The sequence below is a fragment of the Anneissia japonica genome, unplaced genomic scaffold (genome assembly GCF_011630105.1).
Source record: "Anneissia japonica isolate Jap-2015-1 unplaced genomic scaffold, ASM1163010v1 scaffold1810_len1271414_cov176, whole genome shotgun sequence".
NCBI classification, from domain to species: Eukaryota; Metazoa; Echinodermata; class Crinoidea; order Comatulida; family Comatulidae; genus Anneissia; species Anneissia japonica.
In genome coordinates, this window is record NW_022702449.1 from 349,481 (window position 1) to 371,543 (window position 22,063).

General features: G+C 34.0%; 2 protein-coding genes across 4 annotated transcripts in view; one reads left to right on the plus strand and one right to left on the minus strand.

The window, feature by feature from the left end:
- Positions 1–964: 964 nt before the first annotated feature.
- Positions 965–8,619, minus strand: LOC117103935 (AFG1-like ATPase). The gene is made up of 10 exons (XM_033244594.1): positions 8,469–8,619; positions 7,476–7,729; positions 6,501–6,669; positions 5,878–6,008; positions 4,942–5,100; positions 4,197–4,353; positions 3,593–3,693; positions 3,086–3,226; positions 2,723–2,839; positions 965–1,373 (listed from the first exon to the last, which is right to left on the minus strand). Exons 1-10 carry the CDS (start codon positions 8,599–8,601, stop codon positions 1,230–1,232), a joined length of 1,506 nt encoding a protein of 501 aa, XP_033100485.1. The 5' UTR covers positions 8,602–8,619; the 3' UTR covers positions 965–1,229.
- Positions 8,620–8,753: 134 nt separating this feature from the next.
- Positions 8,754–22,063, plus strand: part of LOC117103896 — a 19,119-nt gene continuing 5,809 nt past the window's right edge. The window contains exons 1-12 of one of the 3 annotated variants that reach the window (XM_033244524.1): positions 8,789–8,890; positions 10,057–10,239; positions 11,114–11,223; positions 11,993–12,086; positions 12,291–12,439; positions 12,881–13,151; positions 14,262–14,457; positions 16,276–17,627; positions 17,991–18,057; positions 18,588–18,688; positions 19,292–19,376; positions 20,359–21,107. In XM_033244524.1, the coding sequence (XP_033100415.1) occupies positions 10,132–10,239; positions 11,114–11,223; positions 11,993–12,086; positions 12,291–12,439; positions 12,881–13,151; positions 14,262–14,457; positions 16,276–17,627; positions 17,991–18,057; positions 18,588–18,688; positions 19,292–19,376; positions 20,359–21,092 (3,267 nt within the window). In that variant the 5' untranslated portion in view covers positions 8,789–8,890; positions 10,057–10,131 and the 3' untranslated portion in view covers positions 21,093–21,107. Of the gene's footprint in view, positions 8,891–10,056; positions 10,240–11,113; positions 11,224–11,992; positions 12,087–12,290; positions 12,440–12,880; positions 13,152–14,261; positions 14,458–16,275; positions 17,628–17,990; positions 18,058–18,587; positions 18,689–19,291; positions 19,377–20,358; positions 21,108–22,063 lie in introns of those variants that run through there. The other 2 variants (XM_033244523.1, XM_033244522.1) reach the window with 2 other exon arrangements.

Genomic DNA, 22,063 nt, shown 5'->3' on the forward strand with positions numbered 1-22,063 from the left:
TCTTATTTTTATTTTTAAAATGTTCTAGAAAAAGTAAACATATTTGTGATGAAATTCTTTGCATTTCCAAAGATTGAATGCACTATATTAAATTTTAATGCGAGCAGGCGCAACCAACATCATATTCAAATCCTTCCCTATCACAGGATTCGATATAGATTTAAAAGAAATTATAGTGTTATGTGATATTTCATTGAAAACGGGGCTGTTAAACTCAAAGCAAAAGTATGGTACAAGAAATTACTAATAGTAAAGATGATTATAATGATAAATGATGATTTATGATTAATATACGTTTAGAGAACACTGTAGAGTATCCAGTTATGGATTTGTAAGTTATTGCAATCCACAAACACTCAGCAAAGTGTTCATTCATTTCTTTACACAATTGTCAGCACAGCGTGCATTTAAACATTTTTTTATAGCATTAAAACTACTAACCTGTGTTGAACAAATATATCTGTATAATTCCCACATGGACTGTCACCATCTTCACCAACATCATTGTCATTAGCATCGCCACCATCCCAATCACCTCGTCCTCTTCCACACTATCCCACTCTCTCTCCTCATCATTTTTACAATTAATATATACAGTTAAAATTAATATAAAAATGTACAGGAGGTCTCTAAATTTGTGTCAGAAGATATGGGCAATTACCTGTATCAGAGGCGACAGAGATAGAAGAAAACACAGGCCCAGAACGCGTCCAACAAGATCATTAGTAAGTTCACTGCGAGAGCAAAAGATGGTAGATACATGAGCGTTGAAGCTCATTGCAAAAAGATTGATTTTCATATGCCAGAGGGTAGTGAAAGTGTGTTGGGTCACAGTCGGATCCAGCCCCCAGTCTAAAAAGCTGGTGGTGGCGCTGACAACAGGAACGTTCATGCGGAGGGATATTTAATCAACAGGGGGAAGTGTACAGCTTTGAGATGATATAGATATCAACGACATCAAAGGTTTCAACACATATAAATTTATTTAAAATTCAATAAAATATGAATTGGCTCATTGAGGTACTGCACGTGCCAGATATCCTAATTTTATTAACATTAAAACTAACCTTCAATTAGTCAAATTTTAAAATAATTTTAATTAGCATCTAATTTTTCATTAACAAATAATCATATATCACTCATTAACCTCATATGACCCTTGCATATTCAGAAGGTAAGTGGCACATTAATAAAATAATTACACCAAACACTCTTCCAGTTCACATTCGTCATAAGTCTTCCCTACGAGATTTAGTTTCGCGGCTTAGCCAATAGGCTTCTGTCTGCATCTCCTTTAAGCGGGAATACGTCCGTTCCCAAGCAAACTTTTCCTCCTCTCCGGTAAAGATCGGAGCTTGGCTAAGTTCAGATTTCTAAAAAAACAAAACAACAGAATCTAAGCATTTTAGATTTTATATACATTTAATTACAGTACTAATATTTTTCTAAAGCATATACCAAACTATTGTTGAGTGGCTAAGCCGTGTTACATGAATGGTATACAGTCGCATTCCTGAATAAATTATGATAAAAAGTTCTGATGGGATTGGAAGGCAAGCATCTTAACCACTGAACTATTCGACTTGACTATTTTTAAACATAACAAATTTGAACCCCCCACCCGCCCACCCTAAAAACAATCTTTATTTATATAATTATATGTATATTTACTGTCTCTTATACACATCTAACTCATTGGGACAACATGCTTTTGTAGTCAGCGCTGGAGCAGGCAACCTCACCAGGTTTCATACTCCTGCGTGGTGAGATGCAATGCAGCTGCAGTGTTTGCTCAAGGACACAATCAAAATGCACACCCAGTAGAGGGATCGAAATCCCAATCTTGAGATCTCACCAATCTCATAAAATGAAAACATTTACTTGCTCAGCTAGGGAAAAATTACAAACTACCAACACACATAGATCGATAAAAATAATTTTTTGACAGGTTTGTAGACCTGAAAAAATGTTAATTGATCATTGGTCAATTTAAGGATGCAACGAAGAAAGGTATTCACGGGTTCCAAGTTGAAAGAAGTGAATTCAGGGAGATCTGGTTAACTTTCTTAACACATCTAATAAACCGAATTAGTCACCAAAGTGACGTCATCAAAATTTGGCCAAGTGGGTATTAAAGTTGTTTAGGTCGCCAAAGTACTATGCTAATGCATTGAGCAGAGTCAAAAGTGGTGTCTATTAAATTGTCTGAAATGTAACGAAGTTAGCGTAAAAAGATACTTTTTATAACAATGTATGCATTTTTAATGATTCATGAGATTAAGATTGATTTGATTAAATTTCCATTTAGAATAAAAATATGAAGAGTTTCGAGCTGTTTGTCTTGATGTAATACCCACTAGAGCACTTTGTCTTGGTGACTAATTTGGTATATTTTATTTTTTTGGGGATGGTGAAAAAAACACCCATCGACACTGATTTCCATGAGACAATTGATAAGAAAGGTAAACTGAATTTGCGGGAGATGTGTTTACTGTGAGATACTTTCTTGCTGGGGGTGTGCGGGAGGCCGTCCTGAGTTTCCAGGAGACTCCTGCGACTTGCTAATTTTTAATTGAAAAGCTAATAATTTTTAAATTATTAATTGTTTAAAAACATTCAAAGTAACTAAGAAAATATTGAATTTTATTGATTATGATTTCTTGAGCTTGACAATACACAATATATCTTGAAATTTGACCTTTAATCTACTAGCAATACACACCTGTTTTATGCCGAGATCGTCCATGAGGAGCATGTTACTGTCTACGTTGCTCTGAGTGATGTCACTTAGGACGAAGAGTTCATTCAACGGAGCATCGGCAGCACAAATTAAACGCACCTAATTAAAGTGGAAACGTAGAGGTTAAGATTTAAGACAACAACAACACCCATCTCATGGAATAGAACAGGTTTTCTACATTTAGTAGAAATATAGGCCTTCCTGAAATGGGAACTATGTTAGCAGAGCAGTGTCTATAAAAGGGGAATTTCATCAACCATGCAAAAATTTAAACTAATCTTATTTTTAAAATGATCTTAAAGCTACCCAATTGATATAAAATCACAGAATTGAAAACAAATGTACCTTGTTGTCATAGAAATTGTCAATCATCACAATGAATCGCTTGAGGGATGTTCTTGTACGCAGTGACATCTGCGGAATATCCTTGATGACAACCGTGTCAAAATTACTGGCAATTGCTAGGTAGTCTGCTGCCCCCACAGGCTACATAGAACAAAATGAGAGTTATCAAGTTGATTATAATGATCATAAAAAATATAACTATATCATTGTCTGTATAACAGATCATTGGGCTTTTCCTCCTATTAGTTGGTTTAATTAATGGTATACTGGTGACATTATTATGATGCCTAATAAATTTGAGCCAAAATGTATACATATTCAGTTTAACAACAAGCATTGAATTGAATCTAAATTGAAAATTATTTCATTCATCTAAATATGATAGCATAATTCCAATTCGAAGAGAAGGAAAGATGGTTGAAAATTTTTATACGACAGGCTTCACAATCAAATATAATAACAGTATGGTGTTAATATGTATAAGTCACTGTTTTTTAAAGTACGTACCATTTCGCAGAGATCTTTGAATGTAAACATTGCACTACGTCCACAGGCTGTTTTGATATCAAGATGACGGCCCTTCAGTATTATACGTCGCGGTTGAACAACTACAAGAAAACAAAATTAAATGGAAATATAAGCCGAATAGACATCCACCTGGATCTCAATAAATAAGTATAATAAATGTTATTATTAATACATTATAAATATTGTTACTAATATCATAAATTGTCATTATCATCTTTCCATTATTCCTAATTACTTTATAATTATTATTTCATATTTTCAATATTATTTTGTTATGCTCATTATTACATTATTATCATCATTATTAATATTACTATTGTAGGGTCCAATTGTGAATGAATATAGAGAGCGTTGTAATGCTAATGGTCGACAACAAGGCCAAGAGAATAGCATGATCTTAATGAAACATCTTTTACCTGACAAACAATGAATTTGATAGGTGAAATAAATATAGTTTGAGTAAGTACAACAGCCGATTAATTTATTGATGTCTATTCTCACGAAAATTTTAATAATGTATAACTATTATTACTAGTATCATATCAAGATCAAATTCATTGAGGAAAAAGTCCATACATCTTACTTTCATTTTCTTTCATTGCCAACTTCTTAAACAATAGTTCCACAGCGGCATTCGCATTACATGTGGTATTTGAGAAGTAGGTTTCCTGATCACCATGGAGATCAAATGATTGACGGTAATCAACCCCGGTATCCAACTGAAGGACTTCACAGTGATTCTATTCAAAAGGATAATGCAAAAATCAAAAGAATGCATAATTAAGTAGAAATAAATTGTTCTTCGATATATTCTGTAAATATTATTACTGTTTATGGAAATATATACAGCAATTTTAAACATTAATTTTTACACATGTATAAATGAGAAAAGGTATAACATAGTTAAGAAAAGATGTTTTTACAGAATTCACCCCTGAAAAGCCATAATTAGGAAGTAAGGCTTATTATTTTCTGTAAATCAACTGATTTTTGTGTGACTTAATTTGACCTATATTTAAATATTTTAAAGATTTTTTTTATTCATTCTTTAGGTTTGTTTATCTCAATACACTATGTAATGTGAGTGGTTATTTAGATTATTATTAAAGACAGGCATATTGGGTAAATATTTTTGTCGTTTATGGTTATATGACTAATCAGTTCCATTGATTTTAGTTACATGCTTTGGAAAATTTTCTCTTGATTCTTACATTCAACCGCCATATAATGAGGGATTAAACAACATATTTTGTCGAAAGGTTGTCATATTTTTGGGTTTGTTTTATATATATCATCATATTGCAGGTGTGGTAAAGATAAAACAATACCTTAAGAATTTGTATAAAGGGTAAAAAATTACTACGTTGAATTCCATTCTTATAAAGATCATCTGGTCTTCTGTTAGATGTTGCCACCACTACCACGCCATTAGCGAACAGCTCAGTGAATAAATACTTAAGAATCATGGCATCTGCTACATCCACCACCTAAATGAAACCAATAAAATATGTATCAATTTCTCTTAAATTATTTATCTATTTGGTAAGAATGTGGTACAAAATATGGTAATAAAGTCCTATGGACCTGTAGTGTGATGAGAGAATGGTAGGATGGATGTTTTCTTCTAGGTAGATTATATATTGTAGTAATCTTAAATGGCAATTCTTCAGAGCTCTTAAAAATTAAACTATGCAGTTGCTGGATCACTTGTGCTTAGCGACAGTTCTAGTAATTACTGAGGGGTGTTTCTTTTTGGAGAGAACGGGCAATTAGTCGGATTATCAAGGTAAGTATTCACAAAGTAGACTAAACTATAAAGTTATAGAATCTGGAAACTCAAAACTTAGATCAAGATATTGATTAGCTTATATAAAGATGTACTGTCCTCTGAAAACGACAAAAAATCATTTAAAAAATACTTTCGCACAGTTGCAGTAAAATACAAATATTTAACTTGGGCATAGAAATTACTAAATTAAAGAAATTTGTAACCTTGATTTTTGTATTGGATAATGATAAAAATGACTGGAAGTGATTCTATCAATTTCCGTTGTAAAATTTTGGGTAAACATTTTTTAAACACACTAATGTCTATGTTCATGTTGATAATTTTTCTATGTTACTTCAAAATGTGCAAGCTAATTTCAAAAACAATTTTTACATTTTTTTTGGTATTTTTTATGGGACCATATATCTTTATGGATAAAACAATTTATTAAATGCCACTGATCACAATCCTCTTTGGTACTGCTCCTTCAACTTACTTGAAATTCATCAAAGCAGAGCAGTGATGCATTTTCACTGATTTCCTTGGCAACAGGTGGTATTGGGTCAAAGGCTCTTGACTTGCGTGAATCCTTGAGTTTTGGTTGCTTTAACTTCATTTCATGGAGTCCTGAAATAAATTTGCATTGCCACATTTACTTTAATACATAAGAAGTGGTATGGATTTATATTTAATTGTAGAACAGCAAGCAATAACTAGACTTATTACGTCTGTTTTTAAAACTGAACATTAGGGCTTTTCCTCATTGCCAAAATGGAAACTAAGATGTGTATAAGAGACAGTTATTACATTATTATCATCATATAACTTAAAGTTACTGCAACTTGAAGCACTGCAGCGGTTAAGGTGATGTGTAGAGTACCAACCATATTGCTATAAAACTCGACCCTGCCGCGGTCTGTACATTTTTAACAAGGCAATCCTGTCACACAGACTTAATATGTTTCATTCTGTTTCATTAACGTAGATAAAACTACTGAGCTTCGAAATTTGTTATTTTATCCATAAAAACAATCTGATAGAAATTTTCAAACATTTTGTTTGGCATTAGGTACTGCTTTATATGGAAATATTCAAGAATCTTATATAATAAAAACTTACTTGCATGCACTTCTAACATAAATGAATCAAAATGTGTTCTTCGTTTGTTGCTGACTTCTACATTTCGAAAGAACAAGTCCATGAGCATTGTCTTGCCCGTTCCAACACTTCCAAACAGGTACAGTCCATTTGGTCCTGGCCTTGGCTTTGGTTTGCCAAAAAGTTGAAACTGTATAACACAAAATTGTAATAGTTATGAAATAATGTGAAGTTTAAAATACTATTATTGTAGTTTTATTATACAGTAAGATGAAATCTTAGCAGAATTTGGAACTCACAATTACAGTATTTATTCAAATAAAATGCATGAGACATTTATTGTTGAAAAGGGGTTTTTTGAGGGAATATTTGTTTGAGGGAGGTGTTTATTTGAGGAATGTGTTCATTTTTTGGTGTAAAATGGATATGTATACTCAAATAAATGCCCCTTACTGTAAATTTGGAACTACAACAAATGATTACCATCAAAATGTGTTATTGCATGTTCATAAAGACAAATTGATCACAACCAGGAGTAAAACATTAAAACAATGTGTTGAGAATGATTTTGCTTCCATTAGATTTGTTTACAGTCATTTGAGGGGTTGGGGGTGTTTATTCAAGAAAAAAATAAAGGCCTTGGTGTTAGGGCTTTAGAGGGGGGTATTTATTTGAGGGGGTGTATACTCAATGAATCAAATAAACACTCAATGAGTGTTTATTGAAAAAGATACAGTATAAGTACGAATTCAAAAATATAATTTTTAAAATACAAAAAAATTGAGATATAAAGAACATCATATTATTTCCGGTCATAATCACAAATTTTCTCACCTCAGCCACAACCATGCTGGAACTGAGGTGGTGTAAATCCCCAATCTGTTAAAATCCCTCCCGGGGCCCCCCTCTATTTTGAATTCCTGAATCCGCCACTAAGTACCTACCACCCATCTTCTCAAACAATTGGAACAACGAAAATCACCACAATGATTCTACCTTTTCAAATAATCCTAATGTCTCCGGTTCATAACCCTGCAGGGTGTCATGTAACTTCTGCAGATTTTCTACAATCCATCGTTGGTGGAGATCTTCGTTGAGCTCTCCACTTTGCACTAAATCATCATAAGCTTGTAGAGGGCCTTTCACTGAGTTTCCCTTTTCTTGATAAGATTCATGCGTCTGTGAGGTATAGCAATACCTACCCTGTGCTACCTGTTGGTTCCTGATATCTTTTAATAGAAATGTATGAGCTGGAAAATTCAAAAATAAATTTAGTGAAAGATAAGCATTATTATGATTTTTTGACAAATGTGTTACTGTTTATTTTATTTATTAATATTATATTTCATATTGGACACGTTTTTTAGAGTATTGAAGTGTATGACTGAGCATGTGTAATGTATCTAACATAAATATATCGTTTAATAGGCAGTTTTTGCCGCACGATGTTAAACTAAATGTTAACGAACGACGTCATAATTTATTCATCCTGCGTTGCGGAGTATGTTAATTTCAGGATTTTACATGCTTGACGTATGTTAGTTACGGGTTTGCGCATGCGCTGCATGTTGGGTACTAACGTTAAAGTTAAGGTTAACGTCTTGCAGCGAAAACTACCTACTGATTTGTTTATACGGTGATGTAAATAGCTATGACATATCCACTTCCTAAATTGTATTACTGTTATGCAAAATTAAATATAAAGTATTTTGGAAACTGTTGGAATTTGTATCATCACTCACTGTCTATACAGGGGCCTAGACAGGAGGAGTTACTTCTGCGTCCAAGCACTCGGCCGCAGGCAGCTCTTCTACGCCTAGGACCTAGGGCCTACATACATTACATTTCAGTGCTGGATGGTAGCAGTGATCGCGGTGGTGGTAGGCTCCGTAAAGAAGTGGGCGTCAGTCCTCCTTGTTAGGCCTAGTAATAATATAGTTATGCCCTGAATTCTCCCGAAATAAGTTTCTAATGACTACGTTAACATACCTCGATGGGAAAAACATTTGGAATTAGTCAATTGCACAGAAAAATATGGCAAGATGCTGTTCCTATAACAGGAAATACATAACCTATTCCTAGCCCTCATAAGAATACTTAATCCGTGTGAGACCGGTGCCATTTCTCCTTTTGGCCAAATGATGAAAAGATTCATGGAGTAAACGCGTTGACAATACTTTGAAACGCGAGTATAAACGCATTAGGTGGCCATCGTAATGTAATGGTAGTGTAGACCATGTCAAAAGTGTTTGAAATAAGCACATTTTCTTCATTGTTGACGCCTTTTTATTTTAATACACACAACGTAATTGCAGTAGATGTGTGGCGGTCAATTCTAATTTGAGAAAAGCAAGTAAAGCGTGACCATGAAAACACACTTTATATTATTTAGATTTCAGAGTTTAATTTAGGTAGGCATATTCACCATGCAAAAATGGTAGTTAGGTAGACATATATATTTTAAAAATATATTAGTGCTGTTTGTTGTTGATTGCATTTTGGATCCATCATTAGCCTGGCCTACTAGTAGTACACTGTAGTAGTAGACTAGACTAGTAGACTAGACTAGGCCCAGGCCTAGCTAGACTAAGAAGGTAAGCCTAACTAGGCCTAGGCCTAGTAGGGTAGGCCCTCTGTGAGGGGGACCAAGCCATCCATCATAAATGACCTGGTATCCTCTAAAAATCCAAGGAATTCAGTAGGCCTAGCCTAGCACTATCAGCCTAGACTAACCTGAGTAGTCTAGGCCAAGCCTATCATAATCTATATTTTCGATACTTTTTTAATGAGCAAGGATATGATTTTTATGGCAGTGGCTATTGTTACACCAATCTTAAATCAATTCCTACTGTCACATGATCTACAAATTCATACAATATTTAACATTCTATCATCAGGAATTGCCATTGGTTTTAAGAAGACTGCTGACTCCCACTGCCATAAAAATTAACAAAAGTACTACAAATTGTTGTTGTTTTGTCAATAGCCTATACTGTGTATTGTCTTTTCTCTCAGATATTAATGTGAATTTTCAATAATTAATAAAATACAGGTCAGGTCAGGTCACTCCCATAGTCCAAAGACCGTCGGGGCACTTTCATGATAACACCCTTCTCCTCCTCCACTTCAGTCGATCCTCTGCTTCCCTCAAACAAAAATACCAGCTGCCATTAATACTGTAACCCAAAAACAAGCAATTTAAATGCTGACAGAAAACTGCTAATGTAAAATATAATTATTTATTATTACAGTATTTACTTTATTAAGAACATACCAAAAATTCTGTGGAAAATTGATTGAAGGTTCTCAGGAACAAAAAACACGAAGTACTGTGGATGATTTTGCCAGGTCATGGCAACAACAGAATCTAAATTTAAAACAATATTTTGCTAGTGTGATCATCAGTGGCCCTCGTACGATACATTCAAGCATGCAATACAAATAAAATAATTTTTAGGAGTTTTTTTTTTTAGAATGCAGTCAGGTGTACAAAACAAGAAATTTTTAAAAATGATGTAAAAAAAACATGATTGCACAAAGACTCATGCAGGGTAATAGATTTTACTTATATTCTAAGGTTCAAGGTTATGGATAATGTGCTAAGCTAACCAAAAAGCTAGGCCACCAAACGAATGCCAGCAGGTACCACAAGATGGAGGCTGTGAACTTTCACCTGCATTCAGAACCATGGATTTGGAAATTAACAAGCCCCCACTTTGATAGGGAAGAACATCTCATTGGAAAAGTTGTAACTACCCAGGTAGGTCTATTGTATCTATGAGCAGGCAGTAATGATAAGTTTTATAATAATTTATCACTTCTGGCTCCAAAAGTATACTAATATTGGAAGGTGGTCCAACAAGTTGACTAGGGGATCATATCAAGAGGCCATGGGGAGGGGGGCCCTTCTAGTTGGGGCCAGGGGAAAGTGGTTTTATGGTTTAGAATAATAAAGATTCTGCTTTTGAACTGTAATATTAGAAACTGTAATCACAATATAATAAATCATATTTTTAGTCCGACAACCTAAAGATCCCTTTTAGACTACAATATTAGGGACTGCAATCACAATAATAATAATAATTAGGCAATGGTTATTGTTACACCAGTCTGAAACCAATTCTTAATTGTGTTAGATTTTATTGTCCTAATCCAATGCATACGTGCAGTATCATCCAATCATAATTAGGAATTGGTTGATGACTGGCATAACTAGACCTTCATAGAGTGCATATCTCCATCCTGTACCTGAATTCCAAACAATATACATTCTGTGTATTTTCTTTATTTTCTTCTATGCTCAAGGCTTAAAGTTCGAGGGGGAAAATTAAAATTTCATGACCTTGACATTGTCCTTTGACCTTTTCTTCTTAAAACTTATCTCAAAAAAATCATCTCGGGAAAATTATGTACCTTTCCAAACAATTTTATGATGATCCATTTAATAGAGAGACAGACAGGGGTGAATTCATAACTTCCTTGCCAGAGGTAACAAACACTGCCTAAATAATTGATTTTTTAGTCAGATGACCTCAAGGGGAGTCATGACAGGGAGGACGTATGCTTGTCTAACGGCTGCTGTTATTGTTGGTATTGCTATTGCTGTTCGTCATTTGCAGTTTTTTTTTTTTCAGATTTTGGACATTGCATTTGAAAATATATTTACTGGGCGTGCCCTTGTTAGGGACGGAGAACAAAAAATCGAAGCATATTTTACTAAAGATGCGATAGACAGCTTTGAAGGGTAACTCTATTCTACCATCGTTGGTATTATTTATCTCTTTTTAAAAAAAATGTTTAATTCTTTTTATTGTTGGTTACGGTAGTTCATGGAGGTATAGTAATTTTTATACCGTCACTTCATGGTTAGTTCTAAAGCAAGGCTTGTATGGGCAAATCCAACTAGAAAAGAGGACACTCTTTATTGCAGCTGCCATTTTCTGGGGACCTTTGTGACCCTCCATGTACTTGACACCACCATTTACTGTGTAGTGGTGCTAAATAGTTATTAGTAGATTACGATGAAAACAAATTACAGTACTGTATGTTCTACTGTATCATTCCTATATTTACAGTTTGATGATGCATAAGAATCCCCTACCAAAAGCCCCAGCTATAGCATCTGCAGAGGAATAATAATGACTAATTGAAATTGGTCGATACAGTTATCAGAAAATTGCCAGTTAAGTCCTGTCCACACTATCAATTTTTATTTGACAAAAACATGTGACATGCCTAAATATGGTCATGATGACATCACATCATCACCATATATAGGCACATCATGACTATATATGGGCATATAACATTTTTTTTTAAGCAGTTTTCAGATGTTAAAATGTTACTAGATGATAGGTAGATAGTGTTGAATGAACATGCTTTATACTTGGAATAAATTTCATCTTTTTTCTGCAGATATTTGTTTGAAGAAATTTCTTTGTGTTTAATACCGTTTATATTCCCTTTCCTAGTGGCCCTGCCTACAAATTGATTTTCTTTTATTACTTTTTCAGTGAAGAAGACAGTGTAACTGGAGTCACTTTTATGGATCTTGCCTGTTCTGTTATTCGTTTTGCTGAATATCAAGTTTGCACTTATTCTGAAATGGTAGGTTCATATTTATATAACTGTATTCTCTTGAGCAACGTAAGCTCAGTCGACGAAACTTGTGGTAGCCACTGTGTGTGCGATGAACCATGGAGCATCATTGTTAACCTTTGATACCCTGCTCAATTATATCTGCTGCAGTGGATGAATTGAGTAAAAATATAAAATGACACAAAATTAACTTGTGGTTTCTTTCTATCTTAGAACAACTGTACGGTGTATCTGAAGGTGTTGGCATTTAACATGATCAGCATCCATGAATTCTCTCCACAACCTCTGGACCCCAGGATAACACCTCGGAATCAAGATCACTGCCAGCTACAACTACATAACCAAGTGCATCCCACTGCTGAGTAAGTTGTGTGTACTTGTCTTCTATTTTGTTTCCATCAGTGGTGGTTCCAGCATCAGTCTCATATCTAGGGGCCTTGAAATGGCTTGCAGATGGGGGGAGGGGGAGCGAAGGTGAACTGGGGGCTTGATGATTAAATGAGTGGCTGCTAGGTTGCAAAATAGGGTGATATGAGGCGATGTTTAACTACTTGAGCATGATTTTTTTTGCTTTTGAAATTTTCAATTGGGGGGATGGGGGAAACTGAGGGGGGATGTTTGCAAACCCTAAATATACCACTGGCCAGTGGGGGTCAGGGTGGACAATTCTATTTCGATAATCTTTAAAAAAATAAGTACGCGAAACAAGGAATAAAAGAAGTCTCGCCTAAAGGGAGCCGTTTCCTGAAACCTAACTTTATGCTTAAAGACTTTTTTTTTCTTTTTTTAATAACAAATTTCAGAGTACCAGTTGAAATCTGTTTTCAAGATGAAGGCCCTGGTACATCAGACTGTGTAGATGACAATGTTAATTCAGGATTGTCAGCCATTATCTCACACATAGAAAAAGATGAACATGATAGTGAACTGGATCTTTCAACAGATTACATAGAAAGTGAAGATAGTGAATTGGAAATGTTTGTTAGTAATTCCTCGCAGGTAATAGTCAGAGAAGATGATGACTGGACAATGACAAATTATTTCTTTGAGATTATTAGAAGCACAGATATTGAGGTAATTCATCTTATTTTCTTCTGTTTTTTTCATTTGATTTTTTTTTAACCAATCTTTTCAAATTTTTATGCTCACTTGGAATATTTGTAGATTTAAATTGAATATAATTTTAATTTCTAGTAATCATTATTATTTATAAAATGTATTGTAGTTATATTGTTAATATTATTGTTATTGTTCTTGTTTAGTTTGGTGGCGTTCATACTGCTGATATTTGCTAATTATTATCATTATTGTTATTACTATCAATGAAATATTTTGTGAGGAATATGTGGATGCATTTCATTTCATTTATTTATTACACCTCAAAAAAGGTTGTGGGATTTCTAAAGAAGCCAATGCTTCTAATACCTATGACTTGGCAGACCCAGAATTCCTGAACATTAAATAAAAAGACAAAGACAATGCAAGGAAGAAATTACAAAAAGATACAATGCAATAAGAACTAAAATATCAAGTGCTATATTTAGACCCTACAGATAGAATTTATATCTTGTAATTTAATGAAAAAATATTTGTTTTTTAATTTTAGTTATTCAAATAATACATTGTTCATTTAAAAATGTTTTACTTGTTAAACTGGGAAGCTGTTTCCTTTTTTTTTTCTCTTTTCTGGCAAAGGCCACATTTATTCAATAATAAAATACTTATAATTTTGAAACATAATACCATTGATTTTCAGAATAACAAATCAAATCTGCATATTCATATTCAAAATATAAAAAACAATGTATATTAGACCACTTTTAAATTTCTTTAACATTATCATTTCACAACAGAACAATTTTTACAATCAATTTTCGCTCCTTTCACTTTCTTACAAAAAATTTATTTTATAAACCTTTTATATTTGAAGGTGTTTTCTAGAGTGTCCTTGGCTGAACTTCTAAACTGTTCAGATCACAATGCAAGCTTCTGATTGGTTGAGAGCACTCAGTTTTAATGACAGTATAATTTCAAGTCCAGACTTGTCATGATTATGGCTATCACCACGAGGCTGTAATAAATATAGCTCCATATACTAGCATGCAGGATCAATGGTCAGTATGTCATGTTTAATTGGGACACATGACCTCAATGTATAATAATTTAATTTTAATTATTTTTAAGCTTAAAATTCTGTCATCTGAGGATGAAGAAGAAAAGGAAGAATTGGAAGGAGAATCATTATCGGAAGAAGAACCAGTATCAGAAGAAGAATCAGTATCGGAAGAAGAATCAGTATCGGAAGAAGAATCAGAAGAGTCAGAATTAGATGAAGAATCAGATTCGCGTGAAATTCAGATCCTCTACAACATAAATATAGGTACAGTTATCAGGGTTGTAGCTGATGAAAACTAAAGTGGGGGGGGGGGGTGATAGATATTTTGAGGGTGTGTGCATGATAACATTGGTAAACTCTAGATAATACGAATGAGTGGATTTTAAGAATGGAATTAATATTTGAATATATTCAATTAAAATTAGTGGTATTTAATATTAATTTTAATCAACTTTAACTGTTAATGTACTTAACTATAAGAACATTCATTTATTTCTTACCTTATTTCAACATGAATGGTCCAGATTCAGTCAAAGTTGTTTATTAAGTATTATATCAGTAATTGGACACTTGGTCATAAATATGTATTTTTTAACTTGACACTTCAACCGAAGAATAGTGTGTTTAAAAATGCATTGAACAACTTTTCCATTTGAACAAATTATTGCCACTAAAGCTGTATTCACACTATCAAATTTCATGTGACAAATTTGTGTTTATTGCCCATATATGGGCTTGATGATGTCATATAACATCCATATACGGGCATATCATAGGTATTTTTCACATAAAATTTGATAAGTGAATCGAGCTTTGAAATTTAATGGGTATAAAACAACAGTGTGTTATGCCAAGTAAATGTCACATGAGCAGTACTAGTTTCGTGTTGCCAATTGTAAAGGGTGCCAAACTGGAAGGGGCTACTGCTGGGAAATCAAGATCTCGTAACATATTCTATTTAACTGCCCAGATGATACCCATGTTAATCTAAGAAAATTAATACAGTAGTAAAAGCATGCAGGCATTCTGAAATATGCGGGAGGTGGGCTTGTTTGCAGGATATTTTTGCTTGCTTCAGGAGTGTGATAGAACATGCTTATTTCAGGTGGATCCCTATGATTGTATATATTAGACTTTCAAGGATAGTTTAACTTTTATTTTGATCATTTCAATGACTGTAATACATTTTTTATATCTGATTGTTTCCCATGTTTCTTTTATTTGAAACTAAACCATTTTTACTAGGTTTTTATTTAACCTCAAAAGTAGTTAGTGTACTTATAAAGGGAACGAGTCAATTTGAGCTAACGCTAATTCGAGCGGATGCTACTTTGAGCACATGCTATTTCGAGTGAAAAAGGATCCAGTTTTGTGAACATTAACTTGTGCGAATTTCTTTGTTTGACCGAACATTAGTTCTGATAGTTTTTTGCTCTCTTCAGATTCAAATTTGCAATAACTTACTGTTTCCTTCTGATAACCCTCATTTAATCATCAAGCTTCACCCCACCTCATTTTAAGACTCCTAATGTAGATACACCACTGATATTTGAACATAATACATGAAATGAAAATTTGACATAATATTTTGTATCTAATTACACTGGCAATTAAAGTCTCCACATGCTACCCATCTGCATTTACAATTGTGCAAAGTCATTACTTTTGACAGTCTAGCCATCTCCCTCACTATACCACTGATGTTAGGACCTTTACACCTACATAAATGTAAATATAAGTTACATTCATATAGTGAAAATTACCCATTTACGAATATACATTTTTATTTATATTTATTACAACTACAGTTACAATAAAATGCAGTTGAAATTCAATTACAGTTACAATTAAAATCATAATTATAATTTGCTTCTTTTACTATAATATCCTAGAACCTTGCGCAACTTAATAATTGATATAAGTGTTGTAGTTCACAATAATGCATCCACTCGAACTGGCATTCGTTCGAAGTGGCATCCACTCGAATTGACCAGCATTCCTTTTAAATATTATCATTATGTGGATGCAGGTTACTCTTAACATCCTTATAATTATTAATCTTTTTTTTTTGTCTGATGGCAGGTAAAAATTCTATAGTGGAAGAACCAGCTTGTGACAGAAATGAGGATAATTTGAATATGAATTCACAAAAAATTACAAGTAAAGTGTATTTTTCTTCACGGAATAGTCAACTTAGCAAGGCTAGACGTAGAAAGCCACGCTCTGGTACAACCCCTCAAGTGCGCAGTGGGTTGGCAGAAAGCAGTGTAAATGGCATTGTTTCGCAGCTGGTACGAGATAAACATGATTCAATTATAAATCAAGACAGAGATTTATGTTCAGTTGAATGGCGTATTTCTGATGAATCACCACAATGTAGCCGTGACAGAGATGGAGATTCCCACCAACTTCCAACTGAACACCAAATTCTGGACAAACCAATAATTCCTGATGAATGTCCAGTTGGCTACCAAATTCCAGGTGGAAGTAAAATTCCAGGCAGTCAACCAACTCCATATGAAAACCAAACTTTAGAATGTGAAGAAATTCCAGATGTAGACCAGGATGGACATAAAATTTCAAATGGCATCCAAGTTCCGGGTAAAAATCAGATTCCAGATGGATACAAAGATCAAGCCGAACATCAAATTCCAATTAGTGACTTCTCAGTTCCTGGTGAAAACCAGATTCTAGGTAATCAACAGGTTCAAGATGGACACCAAGTTCGGGATGAAAACCAAGTTTCAGATGACGAGAAAACTCTAGGTAGTCAACAGATTCCAGATGGACATCAATGTCATGACAAACATCAGATTCCAAATGACATCCCAGTTCCAGATAAAATCCAAGTTTCAGGTGAAGACCAATATCTAGATACTCTAAGTGACAGCGCAGTTTCAGATGAAAACCTATTTTCAGATGATGGCCAGACCCCAGGAGGTCATCAGATCCCAGATCGACACCAAAGTCACAGCGAACATCAAATTCCAAATGACATCCCAGTTCCAGGTGAAGATCAAGTTTCAGATGAAGACAGAACTCAAGGGAGTCCAGATGTACATCAAAGTCATGACGACCATCAAATTCCAAGTGACATTCCGGTTCCAGATGAAAATGAATTTTCAGGTGAACAACAGATTCCTGGTAAACTCCAAAATTCACAAGATCATCAGATTCAAGGTGGATGTGATTCTGTAGTCCCAGTATTTGAATGCAAGACTACCAGCACTTCTGCCACAGATAACGATGATCGAGTAAACAGTAAGTCTTTAAAGAAAAGTAATGAAGAAAATAGTCTTGAGACACCTACAGTTGAATTCAGTGCAGAGCGATATACTGCTAAACGTGTGTTAGCTGCTGAAAAAAGAAAACAAGAAATGAGGGATTTAAGAAGTAATCCAGATATCGAGATCATTTCCAGGTCGGATATAAAGGTATGAATTCATTTCATGTGTAAATGTATAATATTAGTGATTGATAGTCAATTATTTAGATTTGAATCTGCTGCATTGCTCAGTTGGTTAAGGCATCTGCATAATACAACAGGAGAACCGAAGATGCCTCACCATTTACAATTTACATGCTCAGTAATAAGCTTTACTCAGATTAAAAATGATGATAATGGCAATGAAGCAATGATGATGATGATTATAAAATTCTCCATAATGTTTCTGACTCAATTAATTTTGTACTCTTTTTTATTTTTGAGAATTTAAATAAATCAAATGAAATATAAAACCAGGTGATAATGAAAATGATGCTCTATGTTAATGACAATGATACTCACATTTATATAGCTTGTACTGATGGAGGATGAAGAAGAGGAAGTGGAAAACAACTGCAATGATGACAGGTTGATTACAGGTAAGCTGCAAGTAAAAATATAGGTTTATTACAGGCAGACAGGTAAATATACACCACAAACTGTACCCAATACACTGTATATGTTTATTATTGGTAAATTACAATTTAGCCCTCTGAAGAACTACAGTACACTACATATTTCCATATGTTGGTATTGGGTTCTGGCCAGTTGCCACCCGGCCTTTTTGCCACCTGGCCTTTTGCCACCCTAGGCACGTTGCCACCAGCCTTTTACCACCCGACCCATTGACACCTGGGGCTTCGCGTGGCAATGGGCAGGTTGGCAGAAGGCCGGGTGGCAACAAGCCAGGTGGCAACAGGCCCAGACCCATTGTTATTATTCCTTGCTTTAAGCTTTGTCCACACTTTACTTTATGTGACAAATAAATGTCATAATTATGTCTATCTTTGTGTGCAATCATCATGCCCATATATGGGGACATCACACAAATTTGTCACATAAAATTTGATAATAGTGTGAAGAAAGCTTTATAATCAGCATCTATCAACTTTGTCTTTTATTCCCCAAGGCAAGAGATCAGACATTTATAGGAACAGAGGAGATGATGGAAACCTTGCTGAGCTCAACAACATGTGCAAGAGCAGTGATAGTGAATCATCAATAAGTGATGTAAGTGTAAGAAATTAAAGCCAAACTTTATAATGGTCAGTTTTCAGTACTTTTGGTCATTGGGTGGGGGGTCATCATTCTTTCTTGTATGTGATGATATAGCCCTAACTGTGTGATAGTACATCACTTGCCAAATGCTTGTCTTAAAGTTGTGGTGATATTTTCCCAAATCATTATATACATTGCCACCTCCCATTCTTTTTTGAATCCTTTACATCTCCTGCAATTTAAACATTCTTAAAAAAGAATGTTTTCCCAACAGATTTTTAGGACCATATTTAATTATTTTGAAATGTTTTATTCTTTTTGGCAACAAAATAAAAAAACAATTAGGCCTATATATACTTACTTTCTAAACATATATATCACAAAAATTAACTTAAAATTTCAAGAAAGTGATAAGAAGTGCTGCTCAAATTTTGTACAACTAAATCTTTTTCAGTTCCTCAAGATGTATTTCTGAAATATTTTAGAAAGCTAAATTGATTTATTCAGTGAAAGAATTCAAATTGGTATAGGCCTAACTATAAACTGCACTTATAGCAGTTTTGTTATTACAAGGTTTAAGTAACTTTTGTATAATTTCTTTTTTCTCTATCTAAGTATGAATTAAGTATCAGTCAGTCAGTTGAGTGGGATTCACTTGATATAAGTGCAAATAATACCAGCCTCAACTTAAGTTCACAAGGCAAGTCTTTCCATTTTAATAAGTTTTATATAGTGAGTCAGAATTGTAGGTAGTATTATAGTCTACTGTATAAGAAAGAAGTGACAACAATGAATATGTCATATTTATAAAGTAGAAGTCATTAGTTTTTTTTTTATCATTTTCAAGAGATACAAATGATATTGTTTCCTGTGATCCTCCCTCTCTTAATAAGAAAACAGATAAATATCATAACATTGCAAGTTTAGGCAAAGTATTAATAGTCTACTTACACATGAGCAACCATATACACTTACGAACTAAAAACAAAACTACATCTTTGATCAACAAAAATCAATTGTCTTCTGATGCAGCCGGTGCAAATGCACTATAAACAACAAGCCACCATCTGCTATGCAAATTGCATAACACCACCATGCGAACGCAGATGCAGCGATCCATACAAATACAAAAACATGAGACTATACAGTATACAGTATAGCATATACCAATCTACAATGTTTTATTTTATTAAGGTATAACACACAAACAAAACAACAGCCAAAGGCTGAAAACGTTTGTTTACAATCAACAAATAAAGACAACATAGGAAAACAGGTCAGGTGTAAAAACACATATCGAAATATCAAAATTATATATTCTAGTCCACGACAGTATTAGGAATTTTGTTGTCATATTGAGATCATCATTTTTTCTTTTTCTTCAGAGTACTATTGTAATGTGATATATATGCTGTATTCAAAGTAGACCTGATTCCAGTCCCTAAACTTTGTCTTAGTGAAAAAAAATTAAAATAATTAATTTTGGCACCAATGGCGCTCCATATTACTTCTTTGCACCAATGGCATTCCATACGATATTTTTTCTGATTTTCTAAAGCCAAACCTAATCTGTATCTCAATTGTATTGTGCTATCTGTCTCAATTGCATTTCTCGTTTTAATTCCATTTGCTAAAAATAACTGCATCATAAATTTGTTATACTAACTTTTTCGTGATTATAGATACGAGTATGTCTGATTCATCAAACACAACTATTTCGCTTGACAGTGAGCCACCCGATTTAATGTTTCCTAGTATTCCAAGTATCCAACCACATAATTCATCGGACATTGATGATTCCTTTGAAGATCAAGAACAGATCAAAAAAAGTTTTACAAACACAAGAGGGCAGTATTCATCATTGACCAGCTTGGGATGGATAGAGGATAGTGTGATGTTGACCGGGGAGCAGCGTGCAATAACTATATCGAAAGGTGATCTTTCTAGAACATTTGAAATAGTTGCAGTGGTTGCATATGGAGGAGATATGCGTCAGGAAAATGACTCTGCGAAAGCCATTCAGCACCTTTCTCAAGAACTAAGAAGAACGGACACAAATGTCGACAAGAATCCACAAGATTCTTCCATGCATGGAAAACGAAAACAACCTTTGAACTCTGAGGATTCAGATATGACATTCTATGATGAAAATGATACTGAAATTTGTGTGATGCAACCATCTAAAAAGATAAAGATTAATCCCATAAATGAAAACAACAATAGCGAGGTGCCTGATGGGAAGAAAATTGGATGTTCAGCAGATGAAAGTGACTCTGAAACACCAAGTTTACCTGTTGACAATTCAACCACAAGCTGTGTGATAGAACCAACCAATAAGTGCACAGCTGTCCAATGTGAATCCAATTTTACACAAATAAACAGGCCTAATTCTGATAAGGTAATTATGAGATTTTAATCATCCTAATTTAATATAAAATATCTGAATAATTCAAATGACTTTTATTCAGTTCATTCATTAAAATATAATAGAGATTCATTCTATCATTCCAGCTTATTACATTTTTTAATTGTGGATATAATTGTAAAATAACGTACACAGTAGTTTAATTATATTTTAGATATTGCCAATTATCTGTGACTTTTCTAAGGCATAAATGGATAAAATACTAAAAACAATATGTTAGTCTTATATAACAAATAATACTATATACTTTATGCATTTTATATTGCTTATGTCTTTGGAGTACCGTAAATTATTTTTAAAAAGTGGTTCTCTTAAGCGCCCAACAAACTATGTTTTATGCTTTTGACATAGAGTTGAACTTGCCCAAGTCTAATCCAAAATGGCATTGAAAAATTGTTAGACTTAGATAAAATTCGACTTACAGTTCATTAATTAATGGAAAACATAACAATTTGGCATGTAAAATACGATAGAATTAGAAATTATTCGAGTTAGGCTTACTTACTTACTGTCTTTTGGAAGAAACAGGGTTGGTCCTATTTACAAAAATGGTCCATGTTCATGTTAAACTGAGCCATAGGCCTAGCCAGCGAACCGACCGGCCGTCTTTTGGACGGCCTACAATTATTTAGGACGGCCACTTTTACCGTGACGGCTTGGACGGCTTGGCCTAATCAGCTTGGCCTAGTCTAATTGGGCCTGGTCTACCTTTAGCAAATTCTTTATATTCTTCAAGTCTATCAAATGTTGCATTGAACTAAAGCTAAATAATATTTACGTTTGATAAAAACAATATTTATTGATTGAATGTACGTTGTTTTCGTACCAATATTCGGTGGGGATTCCCAAAGATGGCTGTGGCCCGCCCATCTGCTCAGTGCCACGCCCACTGGCTTCCATTTTGGATGGCTTATTTCGTTTTCTGGCTAAACCCCTGAACTGGGCACACACTGTATATGACC

Excerpts from the sequence above, each read along its gene's own strand:
- LOC117103935 (XM_033244594.1), bottom strand. The coding sequence starts at position 8,601 with ATGGCACCGGTCTCACACGGATTAAGTATTCTTATGAGGGCTAGGAAT. Across the intron at positions 5,101-5,877 it reads TCTGCTTTGATGAATTTCAA|GTGGTGGATGTAGCAGATGC; the intron begins GTAAGTTGAAGG and ends GGTTTCATTTAG. Across the intron at positions 1,374-2,722 it reads ACGATCTCGGCATAAAACAG|AAATCTGAACTTAGCCAAGC; the intron begins GTGTGTATTGCT and ends TTGTTTTTTTAG.